We start from the raw sequence: 14,825 nt of genomic DNA on the forward strand, positions 1-14,825 counted from the left end.
GCAAGTGCCATAAGAAACAAACAAACAGGATAGCGTATAAGTCTGGCGATGAATTTTCTTTTCTATTGTTTAAAAAGATGTAACAAAATAATTAAATCAGGACAATTATAACTTGTTTTGGGAAGTTTTGGTTCTCTTTTAAACTATTTATTAACTTCTGATTACCAATGGCATTCTGTCATATTTTGCTCCTGTGTCAAGAGAATAAAGTATAAATTTTATTACAGACAGACAAATCTGCAGTAAAAACTATGTGAAATGAACTTTAGCTGTTTTTAATACCAGCACTATCAGAGGCATTTTAATGGTGAATCAAAGAGCGCTCTTCCTTGAAAATGAGATCGCATTTTGAAGTGAAATTGCGTTTATTTTTTTGTATAATTGTCAGTGAATATTCTGCTGAACTTGGAATGTCTTTACCGTTCACACTACTGACACCGGCTAAACACAACCCATTACATATGCTTGAAGTATCATCTAAAATGTTGAAAATCATTTAAATAAAGTATCATCTTTATATGGGAATGGGCATGTTGGCACATTAAAAAGCTCGGTTAATTGTGTTAAAAGTACCGCATAAATTTTTATATCATTTATAATTACCTGACCTAAAGCTTTGAGGTTTATTTCCAATTATTTTGTAATGTCTAATATAGAAATGTCGTTAGTAATGAGTTCAAACATGGAATAAGACCAATTTTTTTTTTCAATAAAATATGGACCATCAAATTTTTGGCCACCATTTTTTAAAAATTGATATTTAGATGCCATGCTTACGAATCTATTCAAATACTTTTGTAAAAAGATGAATATATTTATATGATGTTCTTTAACAGTATTCAATATAAACCTATGATATTATAATCTAATTATTCTGATTCATAGAAAGCATGAGATGTACCAGACAAGCTTCCGATCTATGTAAACCAAAGATATGCAATGGAAATGTTAATGAATTCTTAACCTTAATTCTTTGCTGATATTGATTTTCTAAGCAAAAAGAAAAGCAAGTACTTTTTCTTCAAAAAAAAAAAAAATGTTTTATTGTCAACAAAATCTATCGAGTATTGCTCCCGAAACTTGTATTTCCTTTCTGGCAATGACATTATCTGCAGAACACTTCTTTGAATCTAAGAATTGCTGTTGTTGTTATTATTTATGGCACTTGCCACAGAGAAGCCGCTGACGAAGTCAGCGATTTAAGCCAAAGCTGTGCAGTCGCATCTGGCGGTAATGGCACATGAGCACCTGAGGGCAGAAATCTGACTTGTAGCTCATATGAAGATCATACTCACACACTCCGTTGCATAACCCCTTTGTAAAGGGGAGGGGGGGGCACTTCCACATGCCTCACAAACAGAATGCAGAGTAAAGAACAACCATACCCGAACCAGGACTCGAACCCGGGACGCCGAGATTACGGGGAAGACAAACTACCCCTGGGCCAGGACGCCGGCCACGGAGAATTTTAATTTTCTCTATAAGAATTCTGTATTGGAGATATTTAGATCAGTTCAATGTAATTTATTTTGGCAAAAAAAATATCAAAAAATTGGCAAAACTTTTAGATCTTATTTTATGTCATCTAACCAATACATCAACAAACCAATCATCACAAATTTCATCTTATCAATAACCAAGTAAAGAAGGGCCTTCCTTTGACCATGATTTTTCTATAATATTCTAATTAATTATGTCCTTTTTTTCGCTTTAATTAATTGTTTTTCATGAAACATCTAGAATCTTATTATAAAAGTGAATAAGTGGTCAATGTTTTGAAAAATTGCTCATGCACTGTTATACACAAACCAAATCTTCCTTACTCTTTTCTAGAGATATCAATCAACTAAATAGAAGACACGTAATTTCTGTAAAGTCTCTTTTGTCCTATTTAATAGCTTCAGAATTGATGGTTTCAGCTAATAATAAAGCATATTTTGAAACAACTAATTTATAAACATATCCATCTAGAAGAATGTTTAAAATTCAGGAATGAAAATAATCCACAGTTTAATTTTTAAAAGATATCTTTATCAATCGGATCAATTCAAATGAAATTTAACGATTGCGAGCTATAAAATAATTATCTGCCGTTCCTTTCCAAATTTTCCATAATACTTTTATGTGTACTTACCAGGTAAATATATACTTTTATAATGATAAATTATAATAGGAATTCGGATACCATTAAAATGCATGTGTTTTATCCTTTTCTAGGGCCGTGGGAAGTATGCTTCCCACCAAATTTATCAATCTTTCTATGAAATTATGTAGGTTGGCATAAGTTCTGACAATTTTTTTAGAAGGACAGAAACTTAGATGCTTCAGTTCTTTATCTCAGACAAAATGACGTGTCTTGATTTGTTACTTAATTATTAATTAACCAAATTAATTAATTAATCAAATTAAATTTATCTAATAAGCTAAATGAATCCCGTTATTATTATTTCAGTTACTTATTCTAATTTCAAGCCTAAAAATATTTTAACATAATATGACTAGAAAAAATGGCCCTTTAAAGGGTTAAGTAATTGCACTTTTTTTTGCTTTAAAAGAAATTTCTATGCTCTACAGAAAACACAATTTAAAACGTGAGAAATTTATCTGACTATTTTTTTTCTTTTCCAGAATACAGGGAAACGACTGTTGGAAGGAGCTCATATCAATAAATCTCTACTTGCTCTTGGAAACTGCATCAATGCACTGGGTAAAAGCAAATTTTATTTAAGTATGCAAGTATGATTCCTAATACTAGCCGCCTTTGGCGACTAGCTTGCTCACCAAGATTGCTGATTTTTTTAGGTTATTAAACAAATAATATGGAATGCATTTTTTTTAAAATTTCAGTTTATTTGATACGACTTAATAATAGGACATTAGCTGAATCCTTCTGTAACAAATTATTGTGAGCATAAATTAAAAGTGTATATATTATGAAATATAAGCGGAATTGAAAATCCTATTTCGGAATTAATGATAAAAAAAAACAATTTTTATCTTAAGTTTAATATTAGCAAAACCCCGCAACTGAATATTTTGATAGAGGAGCTTGAATTTCATAACATTAAAAAAGCAACTAAAGTGAACATCACTCTTAAAGGTCTTTTTTTTTTCAAATCAAATCAAATCTAGCATTAAAGGATCGTAGCATTGTAAATTAAACTTGAAGAATTTATTGAAAGTAAAGAAAAAAACCTGTAATGAAATGAAATCGATATCAATAAAGAGATAATTTTATGATAATACAAACATTTTTAGAAAATTAATAGATTTGGAAGTCATCTATTTCCAGTAAGTGAGTCAAAGCGGGTATCCATGGTGATGGTTAAACCTATTTTCACTCTCGAATATTAAACTATCCGATTAAAGTTTATTCCTTAATTTCTTTTACATCTTCTGACTGAATGAAGTGTTTGACATGGCGAGATAAATTAAGTGCAACTGTAAAAACGCACAATAAAGCAGTCTGCTGAAATTTTCGTATATTGATATGTTTACACTTCATTGATGTCATTCCGTTATAAGTTACAGGAGAGATTTCTGTGCCACGTATGTTAATGTGTTAAATTCATATCAGTTTCATTGTAAAAAAGATTTCATATTAACCACAACTACAATTCAGTGACCCTTCCAATTTTTTTTCTAAAGGATCAGAAATAATTTGCTTTAAAAATTCACAATAGTCGAAACTTCTGCATTTTAATTAAAAATTCTTTCCTCAGCTTCACTGCTTTAGATATTTAAATATGCTTTTTATCACAAATTTATTCATTCTAAAAATTCTTCGAGATTGCTTTTTCAGTTCCGTGTTGATTCACAAGCTTATGCTTTCATTTTCAGTGAATTAACAAAAATAAGAGATTTCATTACTCCGAATTTCAGGTTTCATAAATTGAACGTATCATCTTATTAAGAAGAAATGGTTAATTAATTAATTATTATTATATATATATATTTATTTAATACTAGGCAGTTTATTTGAGCTCCAACAAATATACTCTTCAACTCGTCTTTCTGTTTCGGTGTCTAGTGATATGAACCAAAAGTTCAGTTTTCTCAAGCCATCTCTTCCATACTGGGACCTCGATGGCCAGGGGGTAAAGTCTCGGCTTCGTTACGGGAGGGTTTCAGTTCGAGACCATATCACACCGAAAAACCGTCGTGTAAGCGGGCCTGGTGCACATTAAATCCATCGGGGCCTAACATTCTCCCTCTGGTGTGGTGTAGAAGTTTGGAGAAGGGGTGCCAGCTCAGGCGTCGTCCTCGTTACTTCCCCGAGGCTCAAAATTACGAGGCCCGTCCGTAAATAACCCTAGTGTTGCTTTGAAACGGGACGTTAATACAACTAAACTGAAAAAAAAAACCCTTCCATATTGGATTTTCTTTGTCCTTTCTTTCGTCAACATTTTCTGACAAACTATGGTTACTATATTCCTTTATATGCGAGGTTTAACATTTGAAAATGATCACATGTTCGATATTTTATACTCATTACGCTTCTATCTACTGAGAAAATTGGGATTCTATATACAGCATTTTTATATAAAAAGGAGAGCATTCTTTTGCTTCGTCATCTTTATATAATTTTAGATACATATAACACTGAATTATATTTTCTCTTTTACACTTTTTTAAAGAGATTCTTACATTGGAGATTCTGTCCTCTAACAAATATTGAATAAAATCTTTTTCGCTCTGGATCTTGAATATTCATAAGCAAAAACAATTCAGGATAGTCATCTTAATTCAAAAGATTTCATTGAAATTTGCTGTTTCAATCATACCTTGCATTTTCCTTCAGGCGCTAGTGCTTAATACAGTGGACACTATCTCATCAGGGGGCAGATGTTTCTCCAGACATAGAGAATTGAAGCTTCCGTTATGATGATTGGTTCTACCATCCTGGTGGGTACATAGATTGCGTGGTTTCAGCTACCCCTACCAATGACGGGAAATGTCTCGTACGGAAAGGAATGTACCGTGACTGGTGATGGTCTTAAGACTCAACCTCAGTTTCTGCCAGTGTTGTCGCTATGATCCGGTCATTCGGTTTCTTTTGTGCACCCTTTCATACCTCCGAATCGGTGTAGTCATTTGTAATATACTGGCAGCTGTTAAATATGGTCGCGATTAATATCATTCATTTTTTTAATCAAAATCCTTTGGTTCTTGAAGGACGCATTCAGATGTGCGCAAAACTATTTGTTTAATGTGATAACTACATTACGTTACTACATTTTAATACAAACTCATTAGTTTTATATTAAAATTGTGAGTTTTAATTGTTATTGTTATTAGTTTATAAAGAATTGACTAATCCTTCATTTTTAATCAGCGTTAATAATTGATATTGTGAAAGTTCTCGTTCCATTTGTAAAAAAAATATAGGGGTCATTTTTCGTATGTAATGTAGTTCATAATCTTTTATTTGGAATAGTTCGGACAGTTTAGTTTGGACAGAGTTCTAAAATACCAGGTACACTGTAATTTTTGATTTGAAATCTGAACAAATATAAGCCATTGCTAGATGTGGTAAAATAACAAAGCAGAATGGAGCAAAAAAGACCTGATTTGAATATTAAAGATAAAATTGACATTCTTAAAAGATATGAAGGTTTATCTAAAGTGAGTCAATATAACCTTAATTTTATAACCCGAAAAAGAATTAGCTTTTTGAGCCTAAAACCAAGCATTGCACGTTGAGGTTTCTAATGGAGACGAATATATGTTAAATAAAATCCTCCAATGAACGTCGAAATGTCTTAAGCTCTTGATATTCTGAAACATGGCGGGTAGCATAATTCAACAAACAATGCATTAATATGTGATCTGCCGAGGAATAATTGTCAACAAACAGCAATTAATAAGTTTTTAACTGTTATTTTTGGAATAAATTAGAGCATTGAGATAAGTGCTTTTACCGTTTCTCTTGATGTGATACGAATATAATTGATTTTTTCCAAAGCAATTATTGTTATCAATCGATTAATACTATCAAAATTCTTAAGTAACCAGAGTGATTACAATAAATGGCAATTACTGTTCTGCACTTTTTTTTTATTTATTTATTTTCCGATTTTTGTGGTAAAATTTTTTCAGAGATAAAGAAGCTACGCTTTTTTATTATTATTATCATTATGTATTTAAAAAAAAAAGTCTTTTCTGAAAATAGTCTGGGACCCTGATGCCTTCAAAACTGATCTTCATATTTATTGAGAATTATTTCATATATCTAAAGAATATTCTGAAAATATATTTTTCATTGGAAAATTACTTTGCAAACTTTATGATTTTCTTTGAAATAGTTCCATTCTATTTCCTCTTTTCCAGCGGAACGGAACACACGATACGTGAATTTCCGAGACAGCAAGCTCACTCGCATCTTGAAGGAACCCCTGGCGGGAAACTGCCGAACTGTGATGGTCGGACATATCAGCCCATCTCATTATCACTTCGAAGAATCTAGAAACACTTTAGCATATGCAGATAGAGCTAAAAACATCACAACGAAGGTAGGTTCTTCTAATGATGGATTCCTTCTTCAAAATTCACTTGATTATAAGAAAAATATTATTCCTATAATCACGTGTAATTCTCTAAAAGGGGTAGTTATATTATTATTACCCGTATTACAAATGATTATTACTTTCTTGTAAATAAAAATGGAAAGAAAAATTGGGTCTCAACGTAAAAGAAAGATCAAAGAAAGTTCAACTTAAAAGAAAGTTCTTGCATATACAATAACTGATTATCTTTGATCATAAGAATAAAAGCGGTAATCCATTTTCCTTGTTTATTTTTACGGTCCTCATGATAAACTGCAATCCGTTACAACCATCTTGACGAGATTTTGATATTCGATGAAGTTTGGCGATCTTGGCTTAAACTGAAAAACTCCAAGTAAATGCGATAATGCAACCATCGATGAAATCTTGGCATCTTATGCATAACGGAGCTTTAAGATCCTAGATTAATCTGAAAATCCTCAAGTAAACCTATTGGCTATCTGGCCTAGTCTGGAAAAGTACCAAGTAAATCTGGGAATGTAACCATCTTGACATCTTATGTACAGTGGAGCTTGATGATCTTGGCGTAATCTGATAATCGCCAAGTAAATTTGGATGCAGTAAAAATAAATAAGCAACCGTTTCTCAAGGAAAAATTATTTGTAGAAAATATATAATATGATAATGAAAATGACAATTCTTCTTCTAATACAAGCAAATAAGACTTAATCTCTGTAATATAAATAACCGATTCGCAGATTTCTATTAATGCTTCGAATTTTAAATATTACCAAACAGATCGTCTAAAGGAGCTGCAATAATAATTAACACCTTGCTTTTGTAACGCCTTGTGGTAAAAATGATATAAAATGAAATTCTTCTCTAATGTATCTTTCACATGCGTGCAATCGATGTTATACCGTTTTTACAAAAGGCCAGTTATAAGTAGGCCAGTAGGCAGTGCATGCATAGAAATGCATTCAAATGCGTAGAAAGGCATTCTGATTTAAATATATAAATTAGAATTGATCATATGAAGATCATTTTTTTTTTCATTTCATTCATTTTATGAATATTTTAAAGCAACATATTTTAGATTTCAAGTAAAGATACGAATGAAGAAAAGTGCAACTTTCAGTTTTTATTGAAAAACTGATTTCTCATCTTTTTTAACTTGTAATAAGTGCCAAATAAGTAACTTAATCGTAAAATAAGTCAATTGTTGATGAAATGGGATTATTATATAATTAACCATAATAACCAACTTTGTCGACCAGCTGGTCATTTAGAAATACTGGCAACATTCAATTTATTTTATATCTTTTATGTATAATTTATATTCATGATACTTTAAGCAAAACAGCATCAAATCTGCCCTCTTTGTTTATGGCTGATATCCGATTTGTTTTTACTTGGATCTTCCAATTTTTTTAAATTTCAAAAATAAATCTATAGTCTGTTCATGAATAACTATAGAGGAGTTGGCAGTTATATTTCTTTTGTTGAAAGCCTATGTTGAACTAATTATTAATGATTTGATACGTTTGACTATTTGCACTCAGCAACAATCGAAAGATTCAGTTAATTTTTCTAAAAAATAGCCATTGCCATGCCAATGCAACAGATTTCTTTTCTAATCTAGGTTCAGAAAACCCTCTGGAACGTCGTCCAGAAATTAAAAGAGCATGTTTGTGCTGAAAATGTTTTATTTTCTATATTGAGCAATAATGTCTGCTTGAATCTCATACTAAAAGTTCATTAGAGGAAAAGTTCATTTTACTCTACTTAATAGGAAAGTTTCTTTAAAAAAATCCGATTTCAATTCCAATGTTCTTTTCGAAATTATGTACTTTTTTTCTTCATTTTCACTTTCTTAACGATCAGGATGATAAAAGAATGGATTTCATTAGTATCAAAAGACGGCCACCCCTATTTTTCAGACAATCTTGATCGATCGTTCCAAGAGATTATTTTAATACTTACCGCCTTTTGTAATCAACATTGTACATATTTGTTGCGTTTCATTTCAATTAAATACGTTATGGCACTATGCTTGTTATTCCTTAATGCTCTTTATTCCGTGAACAAAATATTTTTAAGCACTAAATTTGATTAAAATTGTGTCATTTATTAGCCTTGCACATATTTTGTTTACTGCATACATGATCATTCTTATGGCGAGTACCATGACAAGCATAGTGCCATTAGAAACATAAATCTTCGTTTAATTTATCTTTTAATTAATCGTTATCTTTTGCGGTGCTGGAATTTCCCTTTCCAGTTCTGCATGTAGGTAAATATTAAATGAAACAATGGAATCAATTCTGACTTCACAGCAATAATAAAGTATTGTTAAAAATTATATTAAACGCTGTTTTTTAAAACTATCTGAATTCAGCAAAACCAAATTGCTCTATAACTAAATTGGTATAATTAAAGACATTTTTTGATATTTAAAATAGTGTAAAAATTATATTTGTACTGCAATATTTCCTGGAATCTTCGCAGAAAAATGCCAAGATATCACATAATTTTAAATTAAAATTTCAAAAAAAAATTGAACATTTTCACCCTTTAAGGTTATTTTTTGTCAACGGTCTGCCTAATAAAACACCAAAAGATGGCTAGACGCACACACACACACACACACACACACATTCGTCTTTATATTTAGTAGAAATTATATTATTACATGTATTGGAAAATCCATGTCAGATAAAAAATAACTTTTGTGCTGGGTGATCATTATGTAAGGCTACTTAGACTTCAGGAGTGTATTAAGTTTATTTAGCTCATGAAATTTATTTTATTTTATTAATTAATTATTTAGTTAAATTTGTCACCAGTTTATTAAGTTAGTGCATTATGAACTAAATTGGTGTGTTTAATTAAGTAACGCAAATTTTAATCTACAGCTCTAGAACTTTCCCGCTTTAAAGACTATCGAAATAAATTAAACCGATTAAGCCGAGGTTTTAAAAAATATATCGATATTTCGAGTTAATTAAGATGCATTACTTTCATCCCAAAAAACACATGATCACATACGCCATACACTGCATCTCAAAAACATATAATTGGCAGTGCTTTTTATTAGTAGTAGGTAGTTGTAAAACTAATTCAAGTACAACGTTTATATTTTTATAAGTTAAAAAAGTCGATGATAATCGAAAGCTTTACACATATTGGATCCCATTTATGATGGCATAAAAGCAATATTAACGGTAAAGTATAGAGACAACAAGAAACTAAAAAATTAATATATTTAAGAAATGAGTGTTCCGTCAATAGATGGATAAGTAGTAGCATAAACTAGGAAGCAAATGAGAAAGTCAATAAAAAAATTAAAAGCAAAAATAAATAAAGAGCATTCAATTAAATGCAAGGTGAATTTTTGATGAAAATAATTTCGATTAAAGGAAATATGCGGATATGCCGAAGCTTCATATCATTTGTAACGAAATGATGATGGGTGCATGTATATTGATTCTTTTGTTTATGTCGGCATTCCAAGGTCATTGATGTTTAAAGAACTTGTGTTTTATTTTTAAAGAGTTAATGATAGAGTATTATTAATTTACTTCTTTATTAAAACAAATTAAAAGGACAATGAAAATCGTTTTTAATAAAAAAATATAAGCTTGAAACAATTAAATTTATAAATAATATCGTTTCCTATATAATCATTTCATTTACGTAATAACAATTTTATTCGTAAATTCTGCAGACACATTTTACAAAATTATGCTAAATTAAGTTACTTAAATACCAAATTATACTACATTCTAAATTTTGCCTCATTTTGTCTTGGAAATAATTGAAATTTTTAAGGTCTTGTCACTTTGAAATAATAATAATAAATTGTATCGTTTACATTATGTTTATTGTTTTGTATACATCATGTTTATTTTCCCAGATATAGACTAAGTATATTATGCATACAAAAAGAAAATTTTACTTCTTAAATATGATTCAACATACACAGTCACAAAATCTATAACAAAAATATCAAGAAGGAATATGTCGATGCAACATATCTTATTTTCTATAATGATAAATACAGACAGTTACGCGAGTCACATGTGTGCCTAATCTTGCACAATACTCTTTTAACCATTTACATAAGCAATCAAAATCAAAATAAAGTAACGGGAGTGCACTTCTAGAGTCTTTCTAGTATAATAAAAGTACAACCTTCTCACACCATAAAACATTGTAGATTTTGAGTAAGATCGAATGCCGTAAATGCTAAGGGTTTTATTATCAGAATTCTATACTCGAATATTCATTGTTACTTAGAATATCGATGAAAATCAGTGTACAATTTGAAAGCCTTTTTCCGAGCAGCTGAAATCAAAACTAGATAGAGTTCATTTGAACATTTTAGTCATATACCAAATTTTCATTTATCCGAACCCTGCGTTTCCGATTACATGTTCATATGCGAATGATCAGATTGACAGACGGTTAACCAGAGGACGAATTTCGTTCAGAAGTTGAAACAAATTTACTCTTTAGATTCTACAATTATATTGTTACAAATCTGTAATTTTGCTACTCGGCCATGAATAGTGTCATCGTGAGAAAGACCGTTGTAAGATCTGTGCTGAGCAGCTGCTGCGTAAATGACCTGAGAGCTTGGCGACCATTTGGCGACTTGGCGACGAATTTGGCGAGTTTGGCGACTAAATGGATAATACCGGAAAGTTCTAGAAGTTTCACGATCCATCTAGTAAGACCCGAGGTACAGCCAGGTACGCCCTGATTGGTCTGGAAGACTCTAGCCCCGCCTCCCGGAACTATAAAAGATAGGCATTCGGGAGTCGTGTTTTGGAGAAAAAGTTGAGTGTGTGAGAGTGGTCGGCGTAAGAGGTCTTGGAGGATTAGACAGCAAGAAAGCTGCTGAACTATAGCAATTAAATGCGCTGAGTAATTACAATTGAGTGGAGGTATTTGTTGTAGCAGAAGAAAAATTTTGTAACAATATATTAAATTTTACCTATTTTCCTCTTTGTATTATCTAGTTATCGTATTAACTTGTTCTAGAACAGACAGACAAACATACTTCATGTGAATGAATTTCATTCAGAAATTGAATAAAATCTATAAATTTGCTGCACAGATCGCATATTAAATTCCATCCCTGCAGCTCAAAGCGTTTTTAAATTATCGTGTTCACATACAGAGGAGCAGGCATAGTTACAAACATGTGTTTTTCATACTCAAAGGGAAGGGGGAGGGGTCTAGCACATGAAGACATGTCAAAATCCTGAGTTCAAAAATTTGACTATTATCATGTTTTCTGTTTGAGTGCTTCATATAAGGTTATAGAAAGTAAAACAAAGCATTTTATTAGATAATTTTTTGAAAGCAATTTAAGTATCAATTAAAATATCAATGAATTAATGTAAGGAACAATGTCTTTTTAATATACAGTAATTTCATCAACATGGGATTAAAATTTTAAATTTCATCTGAAATTCAGTACTTCTCTAAATATTTAATGCATTACATTACATTTTATATATTACGTATGGTGGGACCAAAGTTTTAAGGTGAAGTTACGCAAATAAATGAGCATGAAATGACTCCTAGATTAATGTTGCATTTCGTAGATGTAATCGCTCAATAATCTTTTGTAGCAATATAATAGTTCAATAATTTTTTGTAGCAATATAATAGTTCAATAATCTTTTGTAGTAACAAAATCGCTCAATAATCTTTTGTAGCAATATAATAGTTCAATAATCTTTTGTAGTAACAAAATCGCTCAATAATCTTTTGTATCAATATAATAGTTCAATAATCTTTTGTAGTAACAAAGTCGTTCAATACTCTTTTGTATCAATATAATCTTTCAATAATCTTTTGTAGCAATGTAATCGTTCAATAATCTTTTGTAGCAATGTAATCGTTCAATAATCTTTTGTAGCAATGTAACCATTCAATAACCTTTTGTAGCAATACATTCGTTAAATAATCTTTTGTAGCAATATAAACGTTCAATAATCTTTTGTAGCAATACAGTCGTTCAATAATCTTTTGTAGCAATACAGTCGTTCAATAATCTTTTGTAGCAATATAAATGTTCAATAATCTTTTGTAGCAATATAAACGTTCAGTAATCTTTTGTAGCAATACAGTCGTTGAATAATCTTTTGTAACAATATAGTCGTTCAATAATCATTTGTAGCAATATAATCTTTCAATAATCTTTTGTAGCAATACAATCATTCTGTAATCTTTTGTAGCAATACAGTCGTTCAATAATCTTTTGTACCAATATAATTGTTCAATAATCTTTTTAAGCAATACAGCCGTTCAATAATCTTTTGTAGCAATACAATCGTTCGATAATCATTTGCAGCAATATATTCTTTCAATGATCTTTTGTAGCAATGTAATCATTCAATAATTTTTTTGTAGCAATATAATCGTTCAATAATCTTTTTAAGCAATACAGCCGTTCAATAATCTTTTGTAGCAATACAATCGTTCAATAATCATTTGTAGCAATATATTCTTTCAATGATCTTTTGTAGCAATGTAATCATTCAATAATTTTTTTGTAGCAATGTAATCTTTCAATAATCTTTTGCAGCAATATAATTGTTCAGTAATCTTTCGTTTCTCTATAGTAATATTTTTCTCGTTTTCAGCTGCGAAGTAACGTCTCAGACGTTTCTTATCACGTTGCTCAGTATCAGACAATCATCAACGAACTGCGTCAAGAGATTGAAACGCTGCATCACAAGATTAGCGTATCCAAGAATTTACAGAACTCAGATGATAAGAGAGATGACGAATCAAAAGGTACGTTTCTTTTACCTTCAAAGTATGTGGCTACCTTCAGGATGATTTTTTTTAAATAAAAATAATATAAAATGCTTATATTTTTGAATTTTTGTGTAAAGTCGATTGAAAAAATTGATAAAATATGTCAGTTAAAATGTAAAATTTTTGTGAAAATTTGAAGATATATTGTTTTATTGAAGGTGACTAAAAAGAGGTATGAAGTGAAAATTTTCAGTTTGCAATTAGTTAACTTGCAGACTTGCAGTTAACTTATTACCTTGTTCCTGAACTAAGAAATAAGCTGTATTTTTACCCAACTTTTAAATACTGGGTTTCGGCAGCTAAATAATATGAAATTTTGAATTTTTTCACATTATGAAGCATTAAAATAATTGTAAAATCTTTCTAAATAAACAGATAGCTCATTCAGCTCAGATTTCTAAATAAACAGATTCCTCATTCAGCTCAGATTTCTAAATAAACAGATTCCTCATTCAGCTCAGATTTCTAAATAAACAGATTCCTCAGTCTTATTTCAAGCTTTGTGATCGGCTAGTCTTTCATTTACCTATATGCTGGAATCTTAAAATCTTGTGCATTTGTATCTTTGATGAAAAATGAACAAATTTAATATTTTCAGAATTTAAGTATTAACTAACTAATCGATTTAAAGAAATTTTAGCAACTTATTCGTGAAATCACCTGGCAGTAAAATCGAGAGAAAAAACTGATTTCAGGCTTTCCACAATACCTGTGATAAGGAATTGGGAATTAAAGATATAGTATTTATAGTATATAGATATAGATATAGTATATAGATATAGATATAGTATATAGTAAAGATATAGATATAGTATATAGTAAAGATATAGTATTTTAATAGTATTTATCAAAATAAAAAAAAGCAATTTTAGTACCTAATTAAATTATATTTTAAAATATTATTTCTGATAAATTTAATTATTTACAGTATTGAATTGCTGAATTAAAATGTTATCATTCATTTAAATTACTTTCATATTCACATGTATTTATAATTTCTTCAATTGCAGATGAGAAAAAACTTACAGATGTAGAAATGAAGCAAGTAAAAAAGCAGTTAATAAGCTCTTTCAACGCCCAAATGGATGTTAGGTAAACGCTCACAAACTTTTCCTCTCATAGTTTTAGAGCAAAACAGTAAATTTCACACTTTTAGTTATTACATTATATTATAATTTCTTTCTCTCCTTTTCATACAGGAGGAGAATGATGGAGATAGATAATCATCTGCTAGCTCAAAGTATAGAATTTGATAAGCTTGGTATGATTATTAGCGAGTAAGTGTGCCAGAATTTTTTTCTTTTTAGATGCTTATGCAATTAATAATTCTTGAAAAATATCTTGGATACTCTATTTAATTGGTAATTCTATTTAATTAACTAGACATATACAATTGTCATCATAAAATATTATTTTCAGTGGTTAATTAAAATGCACTGGCTTTCAGTAAGAATTATTATTTCTTTAAAACATCCCACATAG

General features: G+C 30.1%; 1 protein-coding gene across 1 annotated transcript in view; it reads left to right on the forward strand.

Moving 5' to 3' along the window:
* The window catches only part of LOC129959798 (kinesin-like protein KIF19), a 101,669-nt gene that overhangs the window by 67,200 nt on the left and 19,644 nt on the right, over positions 1 to 14,825 (forward strand). The window contains exons 8-12 of the mRNA XM_056072693.1: positions 2,629 to 2,707; positions 6,331 to 6,512; positions 13,166 to 13,319; positions 14,354 to 14,435; positions 14,543 to 14,620. Of these exons, the coding sequence (XP_055928668.1) occupies positions 2,629 to 2,707; positions 6,331 to 6,512; positions 13,166 to 13,319; positions 14,354 to 14,435; positions 14,543 to 14,620 (575 nt within the window). The remainder of the gene's footprint in view (positions 1 to 2,628; positions 2,708 to 6,330; positions 6,513 to 13,165; positions 13,320 to 14,353; positions 14,436 to 14,542; positions 14,621 to 14,825) is intronic.

Source organism: Argiope bruennichi, chromosome 2 (assembly GCF_947563725.1).
Source record: "Argiope bruennichi chromosome 2, qqArgBrue1.1, whole genome shotgun sequence".
Taxonomy (NCBI): Eukaryota; Metazoa; Arthropoda; class Arachnida; order Araneae; family Araneidae; genus Argiope; species Argiope bruennichi.